Source organism: Colobus angolensis, unplaced genomic scaffold (assembly GCF_000951035.1).
Source record: "Colobus angolensis palliatus isolate OR3802 unplaced genomic scaffold, Cang.pa_1.0 Scaffold86, whole genome shotgun sequence".
In the NCBI taxonomy this organism is placed as follows: Eukaryota; Metazoa; Chordata; class Mammalia; order Primates; family Cercopithecidae; genus Colobus; species Colobus angolensis.
In genome coordinates, this window is record NW_012122487.1 from 1,676,143 (window position 1) to 1,696,079 (window position 19,937).

The 19,937-nt window shown below is 36.9% G+C and overlaps 2 protein-coding genes across 2 annotated transcripts; both read left to right on the top strand.

Annotated features, from left to right (window-relative positions):
* The first annotated feature begins 695 nt into the window (after positions 1-695).
* LOC105503449 (interferon alpha-10) lies at positions 696-1,711 on the top strand. The gene has a single exon (XM_011930347.1). It carries the CDS (start codon positions 744-746, stop codon positions 1,311-1,313), a length of 570 nt encoding a protein of 189 aa, XP_011785737.1. The 5' UTR covers positions 696-743; the 3' UTR covers positions 1,314-1,711.
* A 15,850-nt stretch (positions 1,712-17,561) lies between these two features.
* LOC105503450 (interferon omega-1) lies at positions 17,562-19,079 on the top strand. The gene has a single exon (XM_011930348.1). The coding sequence runs from the start codon at positions 18,145-18,147 to the stop codon at positions 18,730-18,732; it is 588 nt and encodes a 195-aa protein (XP_011785738.1). The 5' UTR covers positions 17,562-18,144; the 3' UTR covers positions 18,733-19,079.
* Positions 19,080-19,937: the final 858 nt, after the last annotated feature.

The following is a 19,937-nucleotide window of genomic DNA, read 5'->3' on the forward strand; positions in this document are numbered from 1 at the left end:
AAATATTTATGTCAAGTGCTGAAAAGAAAAAAGTGTTGGCAATATCTGGATGAAGACTGCAGCTAGTGAAGTTTGCAAATTATTTTCTCATATAAAGCAAAATTCAAAGCTTCATACACTATAAGAAAAATTTTAAAAAATTATTCATATTTTTAGCAGTTTTGAATGATTAGGTAGATAATTACATTCATATTATTAATGTGAATTTATATAGATTTTTATTTTGAATTTCACACGACAAAATTTACATGAACAAATTACATTAAAAGTTATTCCACAAATATAAATTTTAAATTAAATGTCAATAGCTTTTAAACTTACATTTAGGTTAACTTTTCTGTCATTCTGTCATTCTTAACTTTACATTGAATAAAAAGAGCAAAGTTTATAGTTTTTATCTGTGAAGTAGAGGTATACATAGTATACATAAATAGATAACGCCAAATCTGTGTTATTAAAATTTCATGAAGATTTCAATTAGAAAATATTACCATAAAATGTTTTGAGTGCAGGGGAAAAATAGGCAATGATAAAAAATAATTAAAAACATGTTTAAACACATGTAGAGAGTGAATAAAGAAAGCAAAAACAGAGATGGAAAGTAAAACTAGAGCATTTAGAAAATGGAAATTAGTATGTTCACTATTTAAGACCTATGCCCAGAGCAAAGCCTTCAGAAAACCTAGAGTCCAAGGTTCATAGTTACCCACCTCAAGTAGCCTAGCAATATTTGCAACATCCCAATGGCCCTGTCCTTTTCTTTACTGATGGCCATGGTGGTGCTCAGCTACAAATCCATCTGCTCTCTGGGCTGTGATCTGCCTCAGATCCACAGCCTGGGTCATAGGAGGGCCTTGATACTCCTGGCACAAATGGGAAGAATCTCTCCTTTCTCCTGCCTGAAGGACAGACATGACTTTGGATTCCCCCAGGAGGAGTTTGATGGCAACCAGTTCCAGAAGGCTCAAGCCATCTCTGTCCTCCATGAGATGATCCAGCAGATCTTCAATCTCTTCAGCACAAAGGACTCATCTGCTGCTTGGGAACACAGCCTCTTAGAAAAATTTTCCATGGAACTTTACCAGCAACTGAATGACCTGGAAGCCTGTGTGATGCAGGAGGTTGGAGTGGAAGAGACTCCACTGATGAATGAGGACTCCATCCTGGCTGTGAGGAAATACTTCCAAAGAATCACCCTCTATCTGATGGAGAAGAAATACAGCCCTTGTGCCTGGGAGGTTGTCAGAGCAGAAATCATGAGATCCCTCTCTTTTTCAACAAACTTACGAGAAAGATTAAGGAGGAAGGAATGAAAGCTGGTTCAACATGGAAATGATCCATATTGACTAATACACCACTCCACACTTCCACGACTTCTGCCATTTCAAAGACTCATTTCTGCTATGACAACTACACGAGTTGAATCAAAATTTTCAAATGTTTTCAGGAGTTTAAGGAAACATCATGTTTACCTGTGCAGGCACTAGTCCTTTACAGATGACCATGCTGATAGATCTATTTATCTATTAAAATATTTATTTATTTATAAGATTTAAATTTTTTCCTTATATTATTATGTATACTTTTACATTGTATTTGTTATATCAAAATATCTTCTTTATATTTAGTCAATATATTATTTTGCTTTTTTATTAATTTTTAGTATTAAAACTTCTTGTATTATTTGTTTATTCTTTAATAAAGAAATACCAAGCCCAAATGTGCAATCTCATTAAAGAATGGGTGGTACAATTCATTTACCCATCATCATTATATCCAAATTGTAAGTAAAAATTGGCTTTCTCTAAGCCAAGTTTTATATTGCCTTTAGGATATCTAAGTGAACATAACAAACATAGTTTTCGCTTTCTTGTGTCTTTTATTTTTGTAAGGAAAATAATAACTCTACTTTCTAATACCTGGTACATTAAATGCTAGAGTGAGAAGAAATAAAAACAAATGAAATTCAGTAAAACTGAAGGAAGGCATATCAAAAAATTTTTTTTAAAGTAGTAGATATCCTCTATATTAGAGAAATAGACATCTAAGTGCAAGTGTCCATTGGCAACCTGATATTTTTGTCTGCAATTTAGAAGCAATACTATGAAGTGAAAACCTGGAAACAGAAGTTGTCACATAGGTTGAATAGAATGAGAAAAAGACTTAAAATTTATTCCTGCAAACTTCAACTTTAAAGGGAGAGAAGAACCAGGAAAGATTTGGAATGGCCATGCGTTGGGACAAGACAGAATGTTGTTAAGAGCATATCTAAAAGACTGAAACTGCTTAGAAGAATCAATGCATTCATGCAAAATGTGGATCGAAAGTGTCCACTACATCTGGAAAATAGATGGCATTGTCACTGATAGAGCTAGTTGGGTGGAGTTAATCATAGTGGAGTAAGCTGGAAGAGTGAATCAGAGAAGAGAAATCAGTGACAATACATATAGAAAATGATCTTGAAAACTTTGTTTTCAGAATTGGAGGAGAGAAATAGAGTGGGACTTTGAAAAGAATGTAGATTTTTTTCTCTGAATAATTTTTACTTTAAAAAATTTGTCTCTGGATAGGTTTTGTGAATTTGATGGGCTGCCAAACCACTTTAATATGTTTAATATTTTGATTTGAAATTATGACATTTTAATTAATTATAATAATTTATCATTGTTTTTCTTCATTATTTTGATTAAAACTATGTTAAATGTCTTTAAACTGCTCTGTCGATTGAAACCATTCACTACAGTGGGAACACAGATCAATGCTGACCTTATGAGGACTGGACAAGTGGAAGTAATAAGCAGAAACTGGATCCAAAAGGATCAGTTGAAATTAAAGAGCAAACGCAAAACATCCTCTCATAACTTTCCATTTCAATGAAAAAAGCAAAATTAGTAATCATGAGACGTTGAGGACAAGGGATTCTCTCATCAGAAGCTTGAAAAAGGGATATCAAGAAAGGAAACAAACATTTACTTTATTTACTTACATAGTTCCAGAAAAATTGCATAATATGGCATAGAAACATGCCATTTTAAAACATAATCTGACTGAATTGTTCTCATATCTTTTGACATTTCTTCTTTGATCCATGAATTACTTAAAAGTGTATTAATGTTCAAATATTTGGGAGTTTTTCAGATATCTTTATGCTACTAGTTTTTGTTTTTGCTTTTGTTTCTGATTTTGTTTTTGAGATGGAGTCGCACTCTGACGCCCAGGCTGGAGTGCAATGATGCAATCTTGGCTCACTGCAACCTCCGCCTCCCGAGTTCAAGCGATTCTCCTGCATCAGCCTCCCAAGTAGCTGGAATTACAGGAACCTAATTTTTGTATTGTTAGTAGAGATGGGGTTTCGCCCTGTTGGCCAAGCTGGTCTCGAACTCTTAATCTCAAGTGATCCACATGCCTCAGCCTCCCAAAGTGCTGGTATTACAGGCATGAGCCACTGTGCCTGGACTATGCTACTATTTTCTAGGTTTGTTTCGCTTGAAATTAAAGAGCATACTCTATCATTTTAATTCTTTTCATTAAACAGAAACTTGTTTATAACCCAGCATATGATCTACATTGGTGTCCGAAAGAAGTCTGTAGAAAAGCACATTATATATAGCAACCATTTTACTATGTATATCAAAATATAAAGTCAATTCTGCTTTCTAATGAGTAATGTGTTCATGGTATAATTTTTGCATCTTTTACTTTAACCTATCTGTGTTTTTATATATAAAGTTGGATCTTTTTGTTTGAGTCTTATTTTTGTTTGCTTGGTTTTTGGTTTTTATTTTGCTTTTGTTTTCCCAGTATAGCAATCTCTACTTTTTTATTGGAAAGTTTAGTCAATAAACATTTAATCTAATTGTGTATATGTTTGGGTGTATGTTTCCCATCTTGCTGATTTTATTTCTTCCTGTGGTCCTCGTTCCCTTCTTTCTTAATTTCTTGCCTTCTCCTAAATTAGTTTACTGTTTTTAATAATTCCCTCTTATCTCCACTATCATTTTATCTGCTATTCTTCTAGTCTGTTTTGTTTAAATTTTAGTTTTTTTATAGTATTCATCACATAATATTTTAAATTATCATATACTACCTAGAAATTGAGCTATTGTGCTGTATTTATTACTGCTACATGTGTTTTATATCACTGAATAATTTTTTTTGTTTTTTATTAAACAGTCTAATACTTTAAATTATTTTGTGTAGCTCCAAGTTTTCATCTGATATAATTTCATCTCTGCTTGAAGAGCATTTTTAAAGGATATTTGTAGTATAGGTCTGGTAGTGATGAATTCTCTTAACTTCTGTTTCCCTGAAAAAGTCTTAATTTTACTTTCATTTTTGAAGTATATATTTGCTGGATAGAACATCCCAGATTAACAAGTTTGGTGTTATTTTTTCCTTTCAACTTTTAGACATGCCATTTAATTGGCATCTACCTTGCATGCTATTTAATGAGATGTTTGAAAGCATTCTTATCTTTCTTTATATGTAATGTGTTTTTTATTGGTAACTGCTTTTAAGATTTTTCTTTATCACTTGTTCTCAGCAATTTTATAATGATGTGTTTTGTTGTGGTTTTAAATATATATTCGTGTTTATGCTGCCTGAAATTTATTGAGCTTCTTGAATTCATAAATTTTTTTATTTTGTTTTAATCCAATTCAGAAAATCACCTGACATTATTTCTTCAAATATTTTCATTAACTCCCCTCTTCCTTCTTCTGGCACTCCAAGTGTCAGAGGTTCATTTCATTCCATGCTTCCTTTTAGACAGATTCTACTGTTTGTCTTTAAAGTAACTGAGCTTTACCTCTACACTTAATTATCTCATTTAAAGTATTACATTTTTCATCTCAAAAAGTTGATATTGATTTTTATTTATATCTTCTGTTTGTCTTCTTCACTAAACCTCCAGGAAGAAAGTCAGGTAAGTTATGAAACATAAGGTTTTTGTTTGTTTGTTTGTTTGCTTGCTTGCATTAGGGTCACATTCCAGAGCTGTCTGTCATCCAATTTCTGTAAAATTATGCTGCATATATTTTTTTGTCAGTTCTGTCATTATTAAGGTAGTAGGACAAGCTCAAACCTTCTTAATAAATAGTTAACAAAACTTGTACTGTACAAATTCTCTTTCAAAAAATCTAATCTTATGTCTGTCCTGTATTCCATCAAGATCATATTTTCATCTATTGTTTGACAGGAGATTTTGCATTGATTTTTAGTAATCACGATCACCATAGAGTCATTTTATTGAAATATCACTTTTACCATTTTAATATCAGATAAGTTGTTTCTCGTAAATCTAATTACCAATATAATATAACATTTTTTAGGAATCATGTGTTTTAATAATCTAGTTACCTAAGTTTTCTTTTTGTCACATTGTTTTTACTGTTATTTAAAAATGTGCCTCCGCTGAGTGCAGTGGTTCACACCTGTAATCTCAGCACTTTCAGAGGCCAACGCAGGCCGATTGCTTGAGCCAGGAGTTTGAGACCGGGCTGGGCAACATGGAAAAATCCCATCTCTCCAAAAATAAACAAACAAAACAAAACAAAACAAAAATTAGCTGGGCATGGTGGCGCATGTCTTTAGTAACAGCTACCAGGGAGGCTGAGGTAGGAGAATGGCTTGAGTCCAGGAGGTCGAGGCTGCAGTGAGCCATGAGTATGCCACTGCACTCTATCCAGCTTGGGCAACAGAGTGAGACACTGTCTAAAAGAAAAAAAAAACAAAAACAATCTTTATTATTCTCATTATTCGTATCTATCACTTCCTTTCTTTCTGACTAAGTTAAGACTTGGTCTATAAGTAGAACAATGATTTCATAAAAATTGTTGACTTTTAGGGATTCACAAATAATCAATTTATAATGAACATAACAATCTGGGACAGTTCCTTTGTAAGATGGAAAAGCGAAACTGGATCAGAATACTTCTCTTCCCCAGTATTGAAATTAAAGAGCAATAAAGGGTGAAAATCAGTTTAAAAATACAGCAACATCCACGAATGAAAGATGGCCAATGAGCAAAAGTGTATAATTTGGGGATTAAAATGTATCAAAATTTCAAACTATAAAATTTAAGTAATTACTTATGCAATCTAGATTCAGCCAGGACACATCTGTGATCCTAGGTAATTCAATTGGCCCCTCTGAGCCTCAGTTTTCACAAATGTAAAATAAGATGGAAATAGTCCTGGAGTTTCTGTATCAGAAAAACTAAAACATTTTAAAGCACTTAGCAGAGTATCTTCCAGAGTGCTTAAGAGATGGTGACTATTTTCTTATTGATTCATACAGATCTACGTAAGAATAGTGAACTCTCCTATTCCACTGTCTGTAAGTGGCTGCAAAATGCTGACAGTCTAAAAAAAGAGAAATGGGAGTTCTGAAGAAGACTCAAAGTTAGATACCATTTGACACTGAAGATATATAATTAATATTTAATCAAAAATTGATGGTTTGTAAATATCTGGTACAGGGATTAGTCTCCTAAACTGAAGTTAAAAGTGTATATATTATATATTATTATGTATAACATATATTTAAGATAATACATATTTAACAATATATTACAGAGTACATAATATATGGTACACAATACATATAATATATAGTAGGTAATACATAATATATACAGGTATGTGTATATATGTGTGTATATAAATGCCTATGCACATTTGTGTGCATACACACACACACACAGACTTCATTTGCTAATTCTGTTGCCTGCCGCACTCTTCTTTCCTCCCTGCTTAGCGGATCCCATTCTTTCATTCCCATATCGTAATAGTTTCCTCCCTCTCCAGTGTAGAAATCTCCAGTGTGCCCTCCACATTCACTCCTCATTAACCTGCACTGCCCATTCATATAGCTGCTTTCTCTTCCATTATGGTTTCTGGCTGTCGATTTCTCCCTAAAGTGTACACAATTACCAATTGAAAAAAATAGTTGAGTGCACATTTTTGGTTTTTCAGAAACTCATGTATGAGAGGCCTTTTTCTCTCCTGGTAAGTATTTTTGGAATTAAGGGAATATTCCTGTTACAATGACATAATAGCAGTTGTAGCAAAAACGAAATAGAGGGCAGGATCCATTTTACCCTGGAGGTTATCAAAAGATTTACAGAGGAAGAGAGCCACCTACTGATTGTGACCGACAGAAACAGTAGCCAAGTCTGGCAAGCAGCCTTCTCCTCTATGCACAATCCTGTTCCCTGGCAGATTTTTCTCCAGAGCTAAAAGGGGCTCTTTCCTGAAAAGAATTGACCTCAATTCTGAAAGTTCATTTCCTTAGCTTTGTGTCTTACAGAGGGGAAATAGTGCCAGCTTCAAGCAGGACAGGTCCTCCTTTTTGGGCAATGGGCAGCTATGTGGAGAAAGAAAGGGTCAGGATGTGTCCCTTGCCTCCAGCCTACTCAGGCTTCCAGGACCTCCTGACATGTATTGAGCTACACTAGGAATCTGTACAACCTGCCCATCTGGGTATAGAACTGCAAGGAAAATAAAGAAAATCCTCTTGTTTGATATTACGTTAATTCTTTTTTAAAAGATACCTTGCTAATTTACAAATTCACTCCTATGAGATCATGTCACTTGATTTTGTAGTTAGGAGAAAATTCTCATTGTTGCTTTGAATTTTGACAGACTTGTATCCCTTCCAGTAGTAGTAAGATACAGCAAGACATAAGTAAAGGAATTTCAGAGACTATAATAATTGCCAAATGAAAGCATGTGGTCCATTGGGTAAAATTTAGGAAGCATTAGTTTGTGCAATGTTGTAATTGAAGAAGTTAATCAGGAAGTTTGTGTGAATTGCTCAGCTAACAGGAAGGGGCTTCAGTGGAGGAGGAGTCTTTCAAATGTTTGCTCACATTACAAACCCAATATTTAGATTTCTTCTCGCTAGATGGGAGGAGGGATGAGTTGGGAAACTCAAAGTTATAATATTTGACAATATTTTTATCCTTGCCTTTCTTTCTTTGTCCACTGTTTATGGGGGTTCAGTTTAGGAGCAGGCAAAAAAAATATTTCTGGACTCATCTGGGTCAGTCTCTCTCTCTCTCTCTCTCTCTCTCTCTCTCTCTCTCTCTCATTGCTTAACACCTTTCAAATATTATGACCCCTTCAATTCTTTGGTTATTTCTTTATGCTGCTTATTTTTCTAATGTAATTTTACTTTTTTGTTGTTTGTCATTTTATGTTCGGTGGGCAAACATTCCATGATTTTGCTCTGCATTCTCACCTTACCCTGAAAAACTCTGTAATTATATCCCAATTATATCCAGTGTTAAAAGAAAAAATTTACACAAGTTACATTTTGCAGAGTTTAATCGAGCAAAAACTGATTTGCAAATGGGGCGGCTCTCAGAGCAGAACATGTTCAGAGAAATTTGAGACTGCCCCATGATGGAATTACATTTATCAACAGAAAGAGGAAAGTGATATACAGAAAAAAAGAAGTGAGGTACATACTGGTTATAGCTTGGCATTAGTCTTATTTGAACATGGTTTGAATAAGCAACCACCTGTGATTGACCGAAGCACAAGTGTGATGATTGGCTGGGACTCAGCTATTCATTACAGAAGTATACTCCAAATTAGGCTTTCAGATTATTTAGGTACTAAGTTACATTACAATTCATTACGTAAGAACTACGTGAGTACAGAAGGTCTCTCAGGCTAAATTTAGTTTAACAAACTTTTCTTTGTGGTTAGCCTCTCAATTTTGAGAAATTGACCATAACTTTTAGTGTTGTTGCCACTCTCTGTTATCATTTTAAATGGACGTCTTTGGTCTCAGTATGAAATTCACAATTTTCAACAACACATTAGTTGAAAAATTCTTTATGTTCTTGCTGATCTAGTTAAAGTAAGATCATTAAATGTTCAATGGATGGCTGCATACAAAACATTTAAGACTTGAGAGGATACAGTGCACCACGGGGAATATTATGATGACTATCAAGAGGATAATTTCAAAAACCCAAAGGGTACTCCTTAACAAAAGTCCTTGTGAAATAAACTGAACCAAATCAAACAAGTCAAAGTGCAGGCAACCTAGGCAGTTAAGCAGTATTTGAGTCTAATTTTTTCCCAAATTAAAAATTAGCTTCCAATTTTACATAATCAGTACCCAACTACCACCAAGAGCAAGACCCCAGGAGTCCCACTAGGGAAACTAGCTTGTCTTTGTCTATTTGAAGGTTAGTCCTAATTCTGGTTATTGACTATTTTGGCCTCTGATCATATGAGCTATTATGGGACATTCAGGGAAAGTTAATCAAAAGGCAGGAGTGAGCCAAGCCAAATAGAATGATCTAAACTAGTGAGGAGGCAGAATGGAATAAGCAGATTCTCCACAGACCCAGCCCTCAGTGGCTGGAAAAAGGAAAACCTAGTTGTGCTTGAGCAAGGATCAGTTAAATTTATGTACCCATAAATCTTCATAGCTACTGAACAAAACCCAATGGAAATTTACTTTTTTTTGTGGTTTATTTATAGCATGCTGTAAGGGTGTATAACCACATTTGCTGAAAAAGGACTTTATTGGATTTAATCTGGTGACATTATACAAGCAATTACTTTTACCAACATGGTAATTCCTAAGTCTCAAAAGTGTATTACCTGGAAGCAAAATATCCTTTTTTTCAGGCAACACTTGAATAGGTTTTCTATATTTGGTAATGATCAGATTATTAATTGGAAAGTTTAGAGTGCTGTTTCTACTGAGTGTAAAAAATCAAGTAACAGTGATGTTCAGAGCTTCAAGATTAGCTTTTCACTCTTCCGTTGAAGTGTCAGCGTGACTCTCATTAAGAACACAGACATTGGCATTAGTAGATTTGTTTTCTGACTTTTTTTGGTAGTAGCCCACAAACCCAACAATTGCTCTGGTTTTGTGTTAGAATATAAGCTTAAGCTAAAGCTTGCACTGATTATGGTCCCATGTACATTCCTGTACAAAAAAAAGAGAAATGATTAGGACAGCATGAAGTTAGGTATGCAGTTCCAAGAATCTGAAGGAGTTTTTTTGAGTTGTGAGATGTGGACCAAAGGTTTGAGGCCTTGAAGCTTTACTGCAGTGTAGGTGATAAGAAGAACTTGGTATGGTCCCTAAAAATGGAGTTCAAAGTCGGTATTCCTCTGACGTCATTTCTAAAAGACACAAACTCTAGGTTCTAGGTGATGAAGAATTTGATTGCCCTCAGTTGGTGGATCATGAAAAACTTCTGAGAGACAGAGAGAGAGCCAAGATGACCAATTAGATACAGCCAGGAAGAACTTCTTTCACCAAGAAAGACCAGATCATCAAGTAGACTGGCATATTTTAAACAGATCTTTGGAAAGAAGGCATGAAGAGTGGATGGAGGGATGATGCAGACCCCAGGCTGAAAGGGGAGGAAGTTGGGAACCCTGCATTGGGTTGTCAAGCTCCAGGACTCATTCCTGACTTGAAGCAGCTTCTGGGGAAGGGGTGAGTAAAATAGGTGTAGAGTGAGCCACTCTTGTCATGGACCTCTGGAACCCTAGCTTCAGGAGACCCCATAACCCCCACAGACATTTGAGCTGGCAGGGATAGCTACCTGGAGAGTTGAAAAAGACAGAACTCCAGCCTGCATGGAGCTGGGGGTTTGTGTAGGAAGAGCTGCTTCCCCAAGGCTCACATGCTCCTCTAGGTGGCTTTAGCCTTTTTTGGCTGCTGGACCTGGACGGAGAGGGCTATCTTTCCCACGGGATGGGTCAGTCCAATATGAGCACCCCAAGATCTGCCAGGCTATCCCAGTGACTCTGCCTGTCTACACCCACTTTCAGCATGGCCTCTACTGCCAAGCCGAGGCACTTGCCAGTGGGCACTGCCTTAGTTCTTTCACCAAGAGACCCTACCTAATAATTAGAGAACTGCAAACGGGCCCCTGCTGGCAAGCACCCACCCACAGCCCTCCCCGACCAGGGCTCACTCACTGTAGACTTTCCCTGCTGCTTTTCCAGCATGTCGTACATGGGAGCCCCTGCTGCCTACCACCTCCCCCACTAAAGTATTTTTGGCAGCATCCCTCATTCGAGTGCTGTTGCCAGCATACAAGGAATACCTTGGCCTCAGGGTTAAGTATAGCAGATGCTTAACCTTGAGGGACCAGAGAAAAAAAGCCATAGTCCTGATCCCAGCACCCCCACACCCCAGCATTAAAACATGAAGTTCAGGAGTGCTGAGCTGAAACTTGTACCCCTGAAATCATTCAGAAATGAAACCAATCAACTAAACCCAACTTATACCATAGTCAAACTCTCAAGGGCATCAAAGAATGTAAAATTTTAAAACCCCACCCAAAGGACAGCAACTTTAAAGACTAAAGGAATAGCAACCTATACCAATGAAAAAGAATCAGCACAAGAACTCTGGCAATTCTAGAAACCAGAGGGTCTTCTTACCTCCAAATGACCACACTAGCTTCTCAGCAGTGGTTCTTAATTGATGGCTAGAACGACAGACATAGAATTCAGAATCTGTATGGAAATGAAGACCATTGATATTCAAGAGAAAGTTGAAATCCAATCCAAGGAATGTAAAGAATCCAATAAAACAATACAAGAGTTGAAAGATGAAAAAGCCATTTTGAAAAAGAAACGGCTGATCTTCTAGAGCTGAAAAACTCTTACAAGAATTATATAACACAGTCAGAAGTATTAACAGCAGAATAAACCAAGCTGAGGAAGGAATCTTAGAGCTTGAAGACTCAGAGCTTCCCCAACCTTTCTAAAGAAGTTGACATACAAATTCAGGAAATTCAGAGAACCCCAGCAAGAAACTATACAAAATGAACATACCAAAGACACATAGTCATCAGATTCTTTGACATTAACATGAAAGAAAAAATATTAAAGAAAGCTAGAGAGAAGGGGCAGGTCACCTACAAAGGGAACCCCATCAGGCTAACAACACACCTTTCAGCAGAAACCTTACAAGCCAGAAGAGATTGGGGGCCTACATTCAACATCCTTAAAGAAAAGAAATTCCAACCAAGAATTTTATATCCAGCCAAACTAAGCTTCCTAAGCAAAGGAGAAATAAAATCCTTCTCAGATAAACAAATGCTAAAGAAACTTGTTACCATCAGACCTTCCTTACAAGAGGTCTTTAAGAAAGTGTTTAACATGGAAATGAAAGACTATTACCAGCCATCACAAAAACACACTTAAGTACATAGGCCACTGACACTATAAACCAACTGTAGCCCAACTCTACATAACAGCAGGCTAACAACACAATGACAGGATCAAATCCTCACATGTCAATATTAACGTTGAATGTAAATGGGTTAAATGCCCCCATTTAAAAGACCGAGTAGCAAGATGGATAAAGAAGCAATATCCAAATATATGCTGTCATCAAGAAATCCATCTTACATGCAATGATATCCATAGACTCAAAGTAAAGAGATGGAGAAAGATCTATCAAACAAACAGAAAAAGAAAGAGAGTAGGGGTTACTATGCTTATTTCAGATGAAACAGACATTAAACCAGTATAATCAACAAGAAGAAAAAGTGGCATTACATAAAGAGCTCTATTCAACAAGAAGACTTACTACCCTAAATATATATGCACCCAAAACTAGAGTGCCCAGATTCATAAGTTTTTAGAGACCTACAAAGAGACTTAGATAACCACACATTAATAGCAAAAGACTTCCAAACCCCACTGACAGTGTTAGATCAACAAGGCAGAAAATTAACAAATATATTTGAGACCTAAATGTAACACTTGATTAAATGTACCTAACAGATGTCTACAGAACACTCCACCCAACAACAGCAGAATACACATTCTCGTCTGCACATGGCACATACTCTAAGGTCAACCACATGCTTGTCCATAAAGCAATTCTCAACAAATTAAAAAAAAAAAATAATGCCAAGCGCACTCCTGGACCATGGTGCAATAATGATTGAAATTAATACCAAGAAGTTCTCTCAAAACCATGTAACTACATGGAAATGAGACAGCCTATTCCTGGATGACTTTCAGGTAAACAAAGAAATTAAGGCAAAAATGAAATTTTTGGAAACTAATGAAAACAAAGACATAACCTTCCAGAATCTCTGGGGCACAGTTAAATCAGTATTAGGAGGAAAATTAATAGCATTAAATGGCTACATTGAAAAGTCAGAAAGATCCCAAATTAGCAAGTTAACATCACACCAAGAATAACTAGGAAAACAAGAGTAAAACAACTCCAAAGCTTGCAGAAGAAAAGAAATAACCAAAATCAGAGTTCAACTGAAAAAACTGAGATGTCAAAATCTATACAAAAAAGAAACAAAAACAAAGGTTTGATTTTTGAAAGAATAAATAAGGTTGATATACTACTAGCTAAACCAATAAAGAGAAAAAGAGAGAAGATCCAAATAAACACAGATATGACAAAAATGATGTTACACCAACCTCATAGAAATACAAAAAACTCCAGAGACTGTTTTGAACACTTCTATGAACACAAACTGGAAAACCTAGAATAAACGGATACATTCCTGGAAACATTTAACCCCCAAAGATTGAACGGGGAAGAAATTGAATACTCGAACATACCAATAATGGGTTCTGAAATTGAATCAATATAAAAAAAAAAAAAAAACCTTACCAACAATAAAAAGCCCTGGATCAGATGGATTCACAGCCAAATTCTACTAGACAAAAAAAGAACTGATACCAATCCTATTGAAACTATTCCAAAAAATGCCTTGATCATTTTATCCACTAATGGCGATTATTATTTTATTTTACTTTGTTTTAGAGATAGGGTCTCACTCTGACACCCAGGCTGGAGTGCAGTGGCAGGATCATAGCTCACTGTAATCTCCAGCTTCCGGGCTCAAGCGATCCTCCCGCTTCAACCTCCTGAGTAGCTGGGACTACAGGTGCATGCCACAATGCACAGCTAAGTATTTTTGTAGATACAGTGTCTTGCTATGTTGCTCAGGCTGGTCTTGAACTCCTGCCTTGGCCTCCCAAAGTACTGAGACTACAGGGAAGAGCCACCATGTCCAGCCAATGGTGATTTTGATGACAAGTTTCTTTCAATCCTGTCATTGTATTTTAGGATTTTTTTAATATGATGAGGTTAGAAAAATAAAGACAATTATACTAAGTACTGTGGTAGAGTTTGGGGTTAAAATAAGATTATCCTTGGTAAGTATCCCTTCACTGCTTCTATATAGAAAGTACATATAGTCGGCCGGGCGCGGTGGCTCAAGCCTGTAATCCCAGCACTTTGGGAGGCCGAGACGGGTGGATCACGAGGTCAGGAGATCGAGACCATCCTGGCTAACACGGTGAAACCCCGTCTCCGAGGTGGCGGGCGCCTGTAGTCCCAGCTACTTGGGAGGCCGGAGAATGGCGTGAACCTGGGAGGCGGAGCTTGCAGTGAGCTGAGATCCGGCCACTGCACTCCAGCCCGGGAGACAGAGCGAGACTCCGTCTAAAAAAAAAAAAAAAAAAAAAAGAAAGTACATATAGTCTGCCATCTGAGCTTATACAATAGGTCTTTTTGGCACTGGACACTCAACTATTGTCTGGTAAGATTAGGAGGAGAAGAAATTCCTAATTGGAATCTATCAGTAGACAAAACAAAGTCTGGCCTGGAGGTGAGTTGTCCCTTTCAGGAATAAAAACAGCAGGTTGACCTGAAGGAAGTGTCCTGGGGAATCCATGACATCCTCAGGGAGAAACTCAGAGCCCATATGGCTGGGCTATTGTTAGACTAGAAATTGTTAGGTGCTTTCTGTTTATTCTTAAAATGACAAAAGAAAACCTCAAGAGTCAAATATAAAAAGGCTTCTAAGTGTCTGCAGTTGATGAGTCAATAAAGGTTTTACTGTAATTCAGTGAATTAATTACTCATTAAATCTTAGCCCTTTTTTACAATTGGCAGAAAAATCTCAATTTTAACTATTTAAAAGGTCTACTTTTACTTAGGACTTAAAATTAGTTCAATTTACTCACACCTGTTGCTCTGTCTACAAAGTAATAGATGGCAACGCATTGGTATGTGACGTGGAACTCTGAATCCCTTGTCATCTCACCTGTCCTGCTCACCTGACTTCATGCTCTGGCCTCTCTTTGGTTTATAAATTCTCTGCTCATATCCACCCTCTACTTCTGTTGATGGGGTCTTCCAGAGAAGCCACTATACTGACTATCCCTAAAGGTTTGACCTTAAATCATTGGTGTTTTCAGAATAGCTCATCTCTCCAGATATATATTTCTCTCCAGAAAGTTGCATAAATGAGTGGAATCTAAATATGGTTATTGAAAAGATTGAGTTGATATTTTCAAATATCTTAGAACAGAGACTGGTCTTAGTCAATATGCGACAAATTCCAATGTTATCATTTTTAGTATCATCGTCATCATTATTATTCCAGATAAAGAGCAGAATCTTTGGGATTACCCAGTTCTCTTTATTTTTTACCCTGGGTTTCTCAAAGCACTCTTTTCATTGCCTAGGTGGATTTATTAACTTGATAGCATGCTCAGGCAAGCCTAACATCTATTATCCTGCCAGAGGAGGCTGCTTGTTCTAGTAATTGGGGACAGGTTGACAATCTCTTGTGAGCTGGTTGGCACGACGCCTCCCTTTCCTCCTCAGAACTGATCCTATGTATATTAAATGAAAAAAAAAAGAGCAAGTGTCTGGTCTTGCAAAGCTAAGAGCAATTCATTGACCCAGGACTTGGTCTTCTCTGAGCCTCTAGCAGAAACAGTCGTTTCCCTGCCTTTGTGTGCCTCAACATTGGGCTCATTCTTCCCCTCTGCCAGAACCCTTAGTCATCAATGTTGCTGCATTTTATTTTGCTAACTTATACCTGGACATTTTATGAGCAGAAAGCCACTTCCCTTCTTTCACTTTCAGGACATTCAGACTTACGTTTTCTGTTTTCTTTCTTGCCCCAAAACAACTATCAAGTTTTGCTTTCTAAGAAAGTTGAAATGAAAAAGAAAAAAATCTGAAGCCATGTAAATTACAGATAAAAATAGCATGGCTCCTTTGCCTTTCTTTTACTTTCTTTAATTTGTGTTATTTTGTCATGAACTAGAATGTAATGCAGAAGCAGCAAGACAAACCTTGCCCAGTAAACCACTATGTAAAAATAAGATACAAAATTTTAAAATAAAAAAATTGCAAATAAGTAAAGTAAGGAAGACTCTTTCTCCCTGACAGCAAAGTCCGGGTCTAACTTCCTTGCACTGTCAGAGTGAGTCAGAGATAGAGGAGGAAAGAACTCTTAGATAGAATTGCAGTGACTGGATGAGCAGCTGAAGACCACTAGTTTCTGTAATATAAGCTTCTAATGAAAGACAGCACCATCATTGATCCCCTGTGCCCACCTGAGAAACACTGAGGATAAGAAATGTTCAATAGTTTACGTAAAAGAATTGAACAATAAAAACCATATCGGGATTCCAAGCTGGGATACTGACATAGCTAGAAGAGCACTATTGACCTTAGTCAGCAAATGGTGGAAAATTATTTGACTAATGAAGGTAAAATGATTATAATTGGGTAATCCTTCTACCTTCCTTAGACAAAAGAAACCTTTGCTATCAGTATCTGAGGGCTGTCAAAACTTTTGACACCTGGACACATGAGTCAGGAGAAAAGGAGATCGTCCCTGAGGGCTAGGGTCCTTCAGACAAACACTCTAGGGACACTGGCAAGGGTCTTGGAGGGTTAATTATTTTGCTCACAAAGTAACCACTCCTATCTCACCAAAAGAGTTCTGAAGTTATCAGGACGTTGTGAGACTGCTCCCTGGGAGTGAGTCTGGAAGAGTTTGGGTTGAGAATACTTGTTACTCTAGAGGAAAAGGTATTACTAGATGTGATAAATACCTTGTGAGTGAGGAGACGCTGGGAAAGTAAAATATCTGAGAATTAGAATCTCCGTATCCATATACACCTGTAAAGAATCAGGATTCCAGCTGTGATAGTGACACAGACAGGGGAGCACTATTGACCTCAGTAAGCAAATGATGGAAAGAAAAGGCAGTGTCTATATTAATCCTCACCTGTGGTCCCAGTGAAGTGTAACCACATAGACCTGCAGGAATGTTTTCTAGAAGGAAGAAAAACATTAGAGAAGCTCATTCGTTAATCATCATCATCTTCTGTTGTAAATAAAACAGCAAACAAAACCGCGTTTTTGGCTCACATCTGTAATTCCAACTACTTGGGAGGCTGAGGCAGGAGGCCTCAGTTTCAGGCCAGAAGTTTGCAACCAGCCTGAACAACATAGTGGGACCTCATCTCTAACAACAACAACAACAAAAAATCAGCCAGACATGATGGTGCACACCTGTAGTCCCAGCTACTCAGAAGGCTGAGGCACGGAGATTGCTTGAGCCTAGGAGTTAAAGGCTGCAGTGACCTCTGATCATGCCACTACACCCCAACCTGGGTGACAGATTAAGACCTCATCACTAATATCTCTGAAAAGCAAACAAACAAACAAAGCAAAATCCTATTCTTGGTTCTAAAGAGCTTATTTGCTGCAGATAATCTTGTATATCCTAAAGCAAATATAGGAACCCATAGGACCTGACTTCCTATGTAAAGTAAGGAGGGTAAAAATGGAGGTTAAGGGTTAAAATTTTGTTTCTAGAACAGAGAAAATGATTTTTTTCATATATATATGAACATATATTATATATACAAATATATATTATATACACATATATTATATATACATGTATTCCATATATGTGTATATATAAATATATAATATATAAAGTTAGTGCAGTGTGAGTGTATCTGATTATTTACATACGTATAGTATATACACTTATGACTTGAGTACCAAAATGTTTTTCATTTGATTAAGCATTCATTTGTACTGACACAGCTGAAGTTTACTCAAGTTTAGCTGAAGTCTAATGTAAAATTGATAGATTGTCATCCTCAAGGTCATAGGGAGAATACACAAATGAAAACAAAAAAAGAAAGTGAAAGTACAGAGAAATGTTCAGAAAATGAAAACCATTTGTTTCCTATCAAAAGCCATGCATACAAGGAATGTCTTCAGAAAACCTAGGGTCCAAGGTTAAGCCATATCCAGCTCAGTAAAGCCAGCAGCACCCTCATTTCCCAATGGCCCTCCTGTTCTCTCTACTGGCAGCCCTAGTGATGACCAGCTATAGTCCTGTTGGATCTCTGGGCTGTGATCTGCCTCAGAACCATGGCCTACTTAGCAGGAACACCTTGGTGCTTCTGCACCAAATGAGGAGAATCTCCCCTTTCTCGTGTCTCAAGGACAGAAGAGACTTCAGGTTCCCCCAGGAGATGGTAGAAGGGAGCCAGTTGCAGAAGGCCCAGGTCGTGTCTGTCCTCCATGAGATGCTACAGCAGATCTTCAGCCTCTTCCACACAGAGCACTCCTCTGCTGCCTGGAACACGACCCTCCTAGACCATCTCCACACTGGACTTCATCGGCAACTAGAACACCTGGAGACCTGCTTGGTGCAGATAATGCGAGAAGGAGAATCTGCTGGGGCAATTAGGAGCCCTGCATTGACCTTGAGGAGGTACTTCCAGGGAATCCGTGTCTACCTGAAAGAGAAGAAATACAGCGACTGTGCCTGGGAAGTTGTCAGAATGGAAATCATGAAATCCTTGTTCTTATCAACAAACATGCAAGAAAGACTGAGAAGTAAAGATGGAGACCTGGGGTCATCTTGAAATGATTCTCATTGATTAATTTGCCATATAGCACTTGCACATGTGACTCCGGTCATTTCAAAAGACTCTTATTTCTGATTTAATCACAGAATTGATTGAATTAATTCTGCAAATACTTTGTCAATATATTAAGCTAGTATGTGTTAAAAAGACTTAGGTTTTGGGGCATCAGTCCCTAAGATGTTATTTATTTTTATTCATTTATTTATTTATTCTTACATTTTATCATATTTATAATATTTACATTCTTATATAACAAATGTTTGCCTTTACATTGTGTTAAGATTACAAAACATGTTCAGCTTTCCATTTGGTTAAATATTGTATTTTGTTATTTATTAAATTATTTTCAATCAAAACTTCTTGAAGTTATTTATTCTAAAACCAAAATTCAAGCACTAGTTTTCTGAACCAAATCAAGGAATGGATGGTAATATATACTTACCTATTCATTCATTCCATTTACATAATATCTATAAAGTGAGTATCAAAGTGGCATATTTTGGAATTGATGTCAAGCAAAGCAGGTGTACTCACTGCATGACTCTATCAAAAGATCTCCTGCAACCAATAAATATATACACTTACTATGTACCCACAAAAATTTAAAAAGTTATTTTAAAAAAGAAATACAGGTGAATACAGACAGTTTCTTTCTGTGTTGAATAGTTTTCATTCTTACAGGAAAAGAAACAACAGTAAAGCTGTACCAATTTCACCATATGAAACACTACAAAGACAAGGAAAAGAAAATGATGTTCTCATACTAGAAGCTTTAGGTGCAAATGATGATGAGAAAGAACAATATTAGACGTCCTTTCTAAGGTGCCTGGGAGATATGAAATTGCAGAAATCTTACTGACAGTTGGGAATATGGGTCTAGAGTGAACAACGAATGCATGGGCAAAGGTATTAATTTAAGATTCTTTATTGCATGTCTGGTAACAAGGACATAGGAATGAATGTAGTCACTTATAAACAGAGGGGACAATGAGATGAGGACATAACCTTGTCCTGCAGACCCTCAGCATTCAAAGGTAGTGCAGAGAAGGAGAATATGTAAAGGAGGCTGAGGTAAAGTAGCCAGTGCAGTTAGAAAGAGAAATTGGAAAAAATGAGGGAGAGTCTAAGGAGGGGAAGACAGTGGTGCTTTCAGGGAAGGTGAGGGCTGAACTGTCCTAGTGAACCTGGAAACAGACTCCATT

Coding starts and splice junctions, on each gene's coding strand:
- LOC105503449 (XM_011930347.1), top strand. CDS start 744: ATGGCCCTGTCCTTTTCTTTACTGATGGCCATGGTGGTGCTCAGCTAC.
- LOC105503450 (XM_011930348.1), top strand. CDS start 18,145: ATGGCCCTCCTGTTCTCTCTACTGGCAGCCCTAGTGATGACCAGCTAT.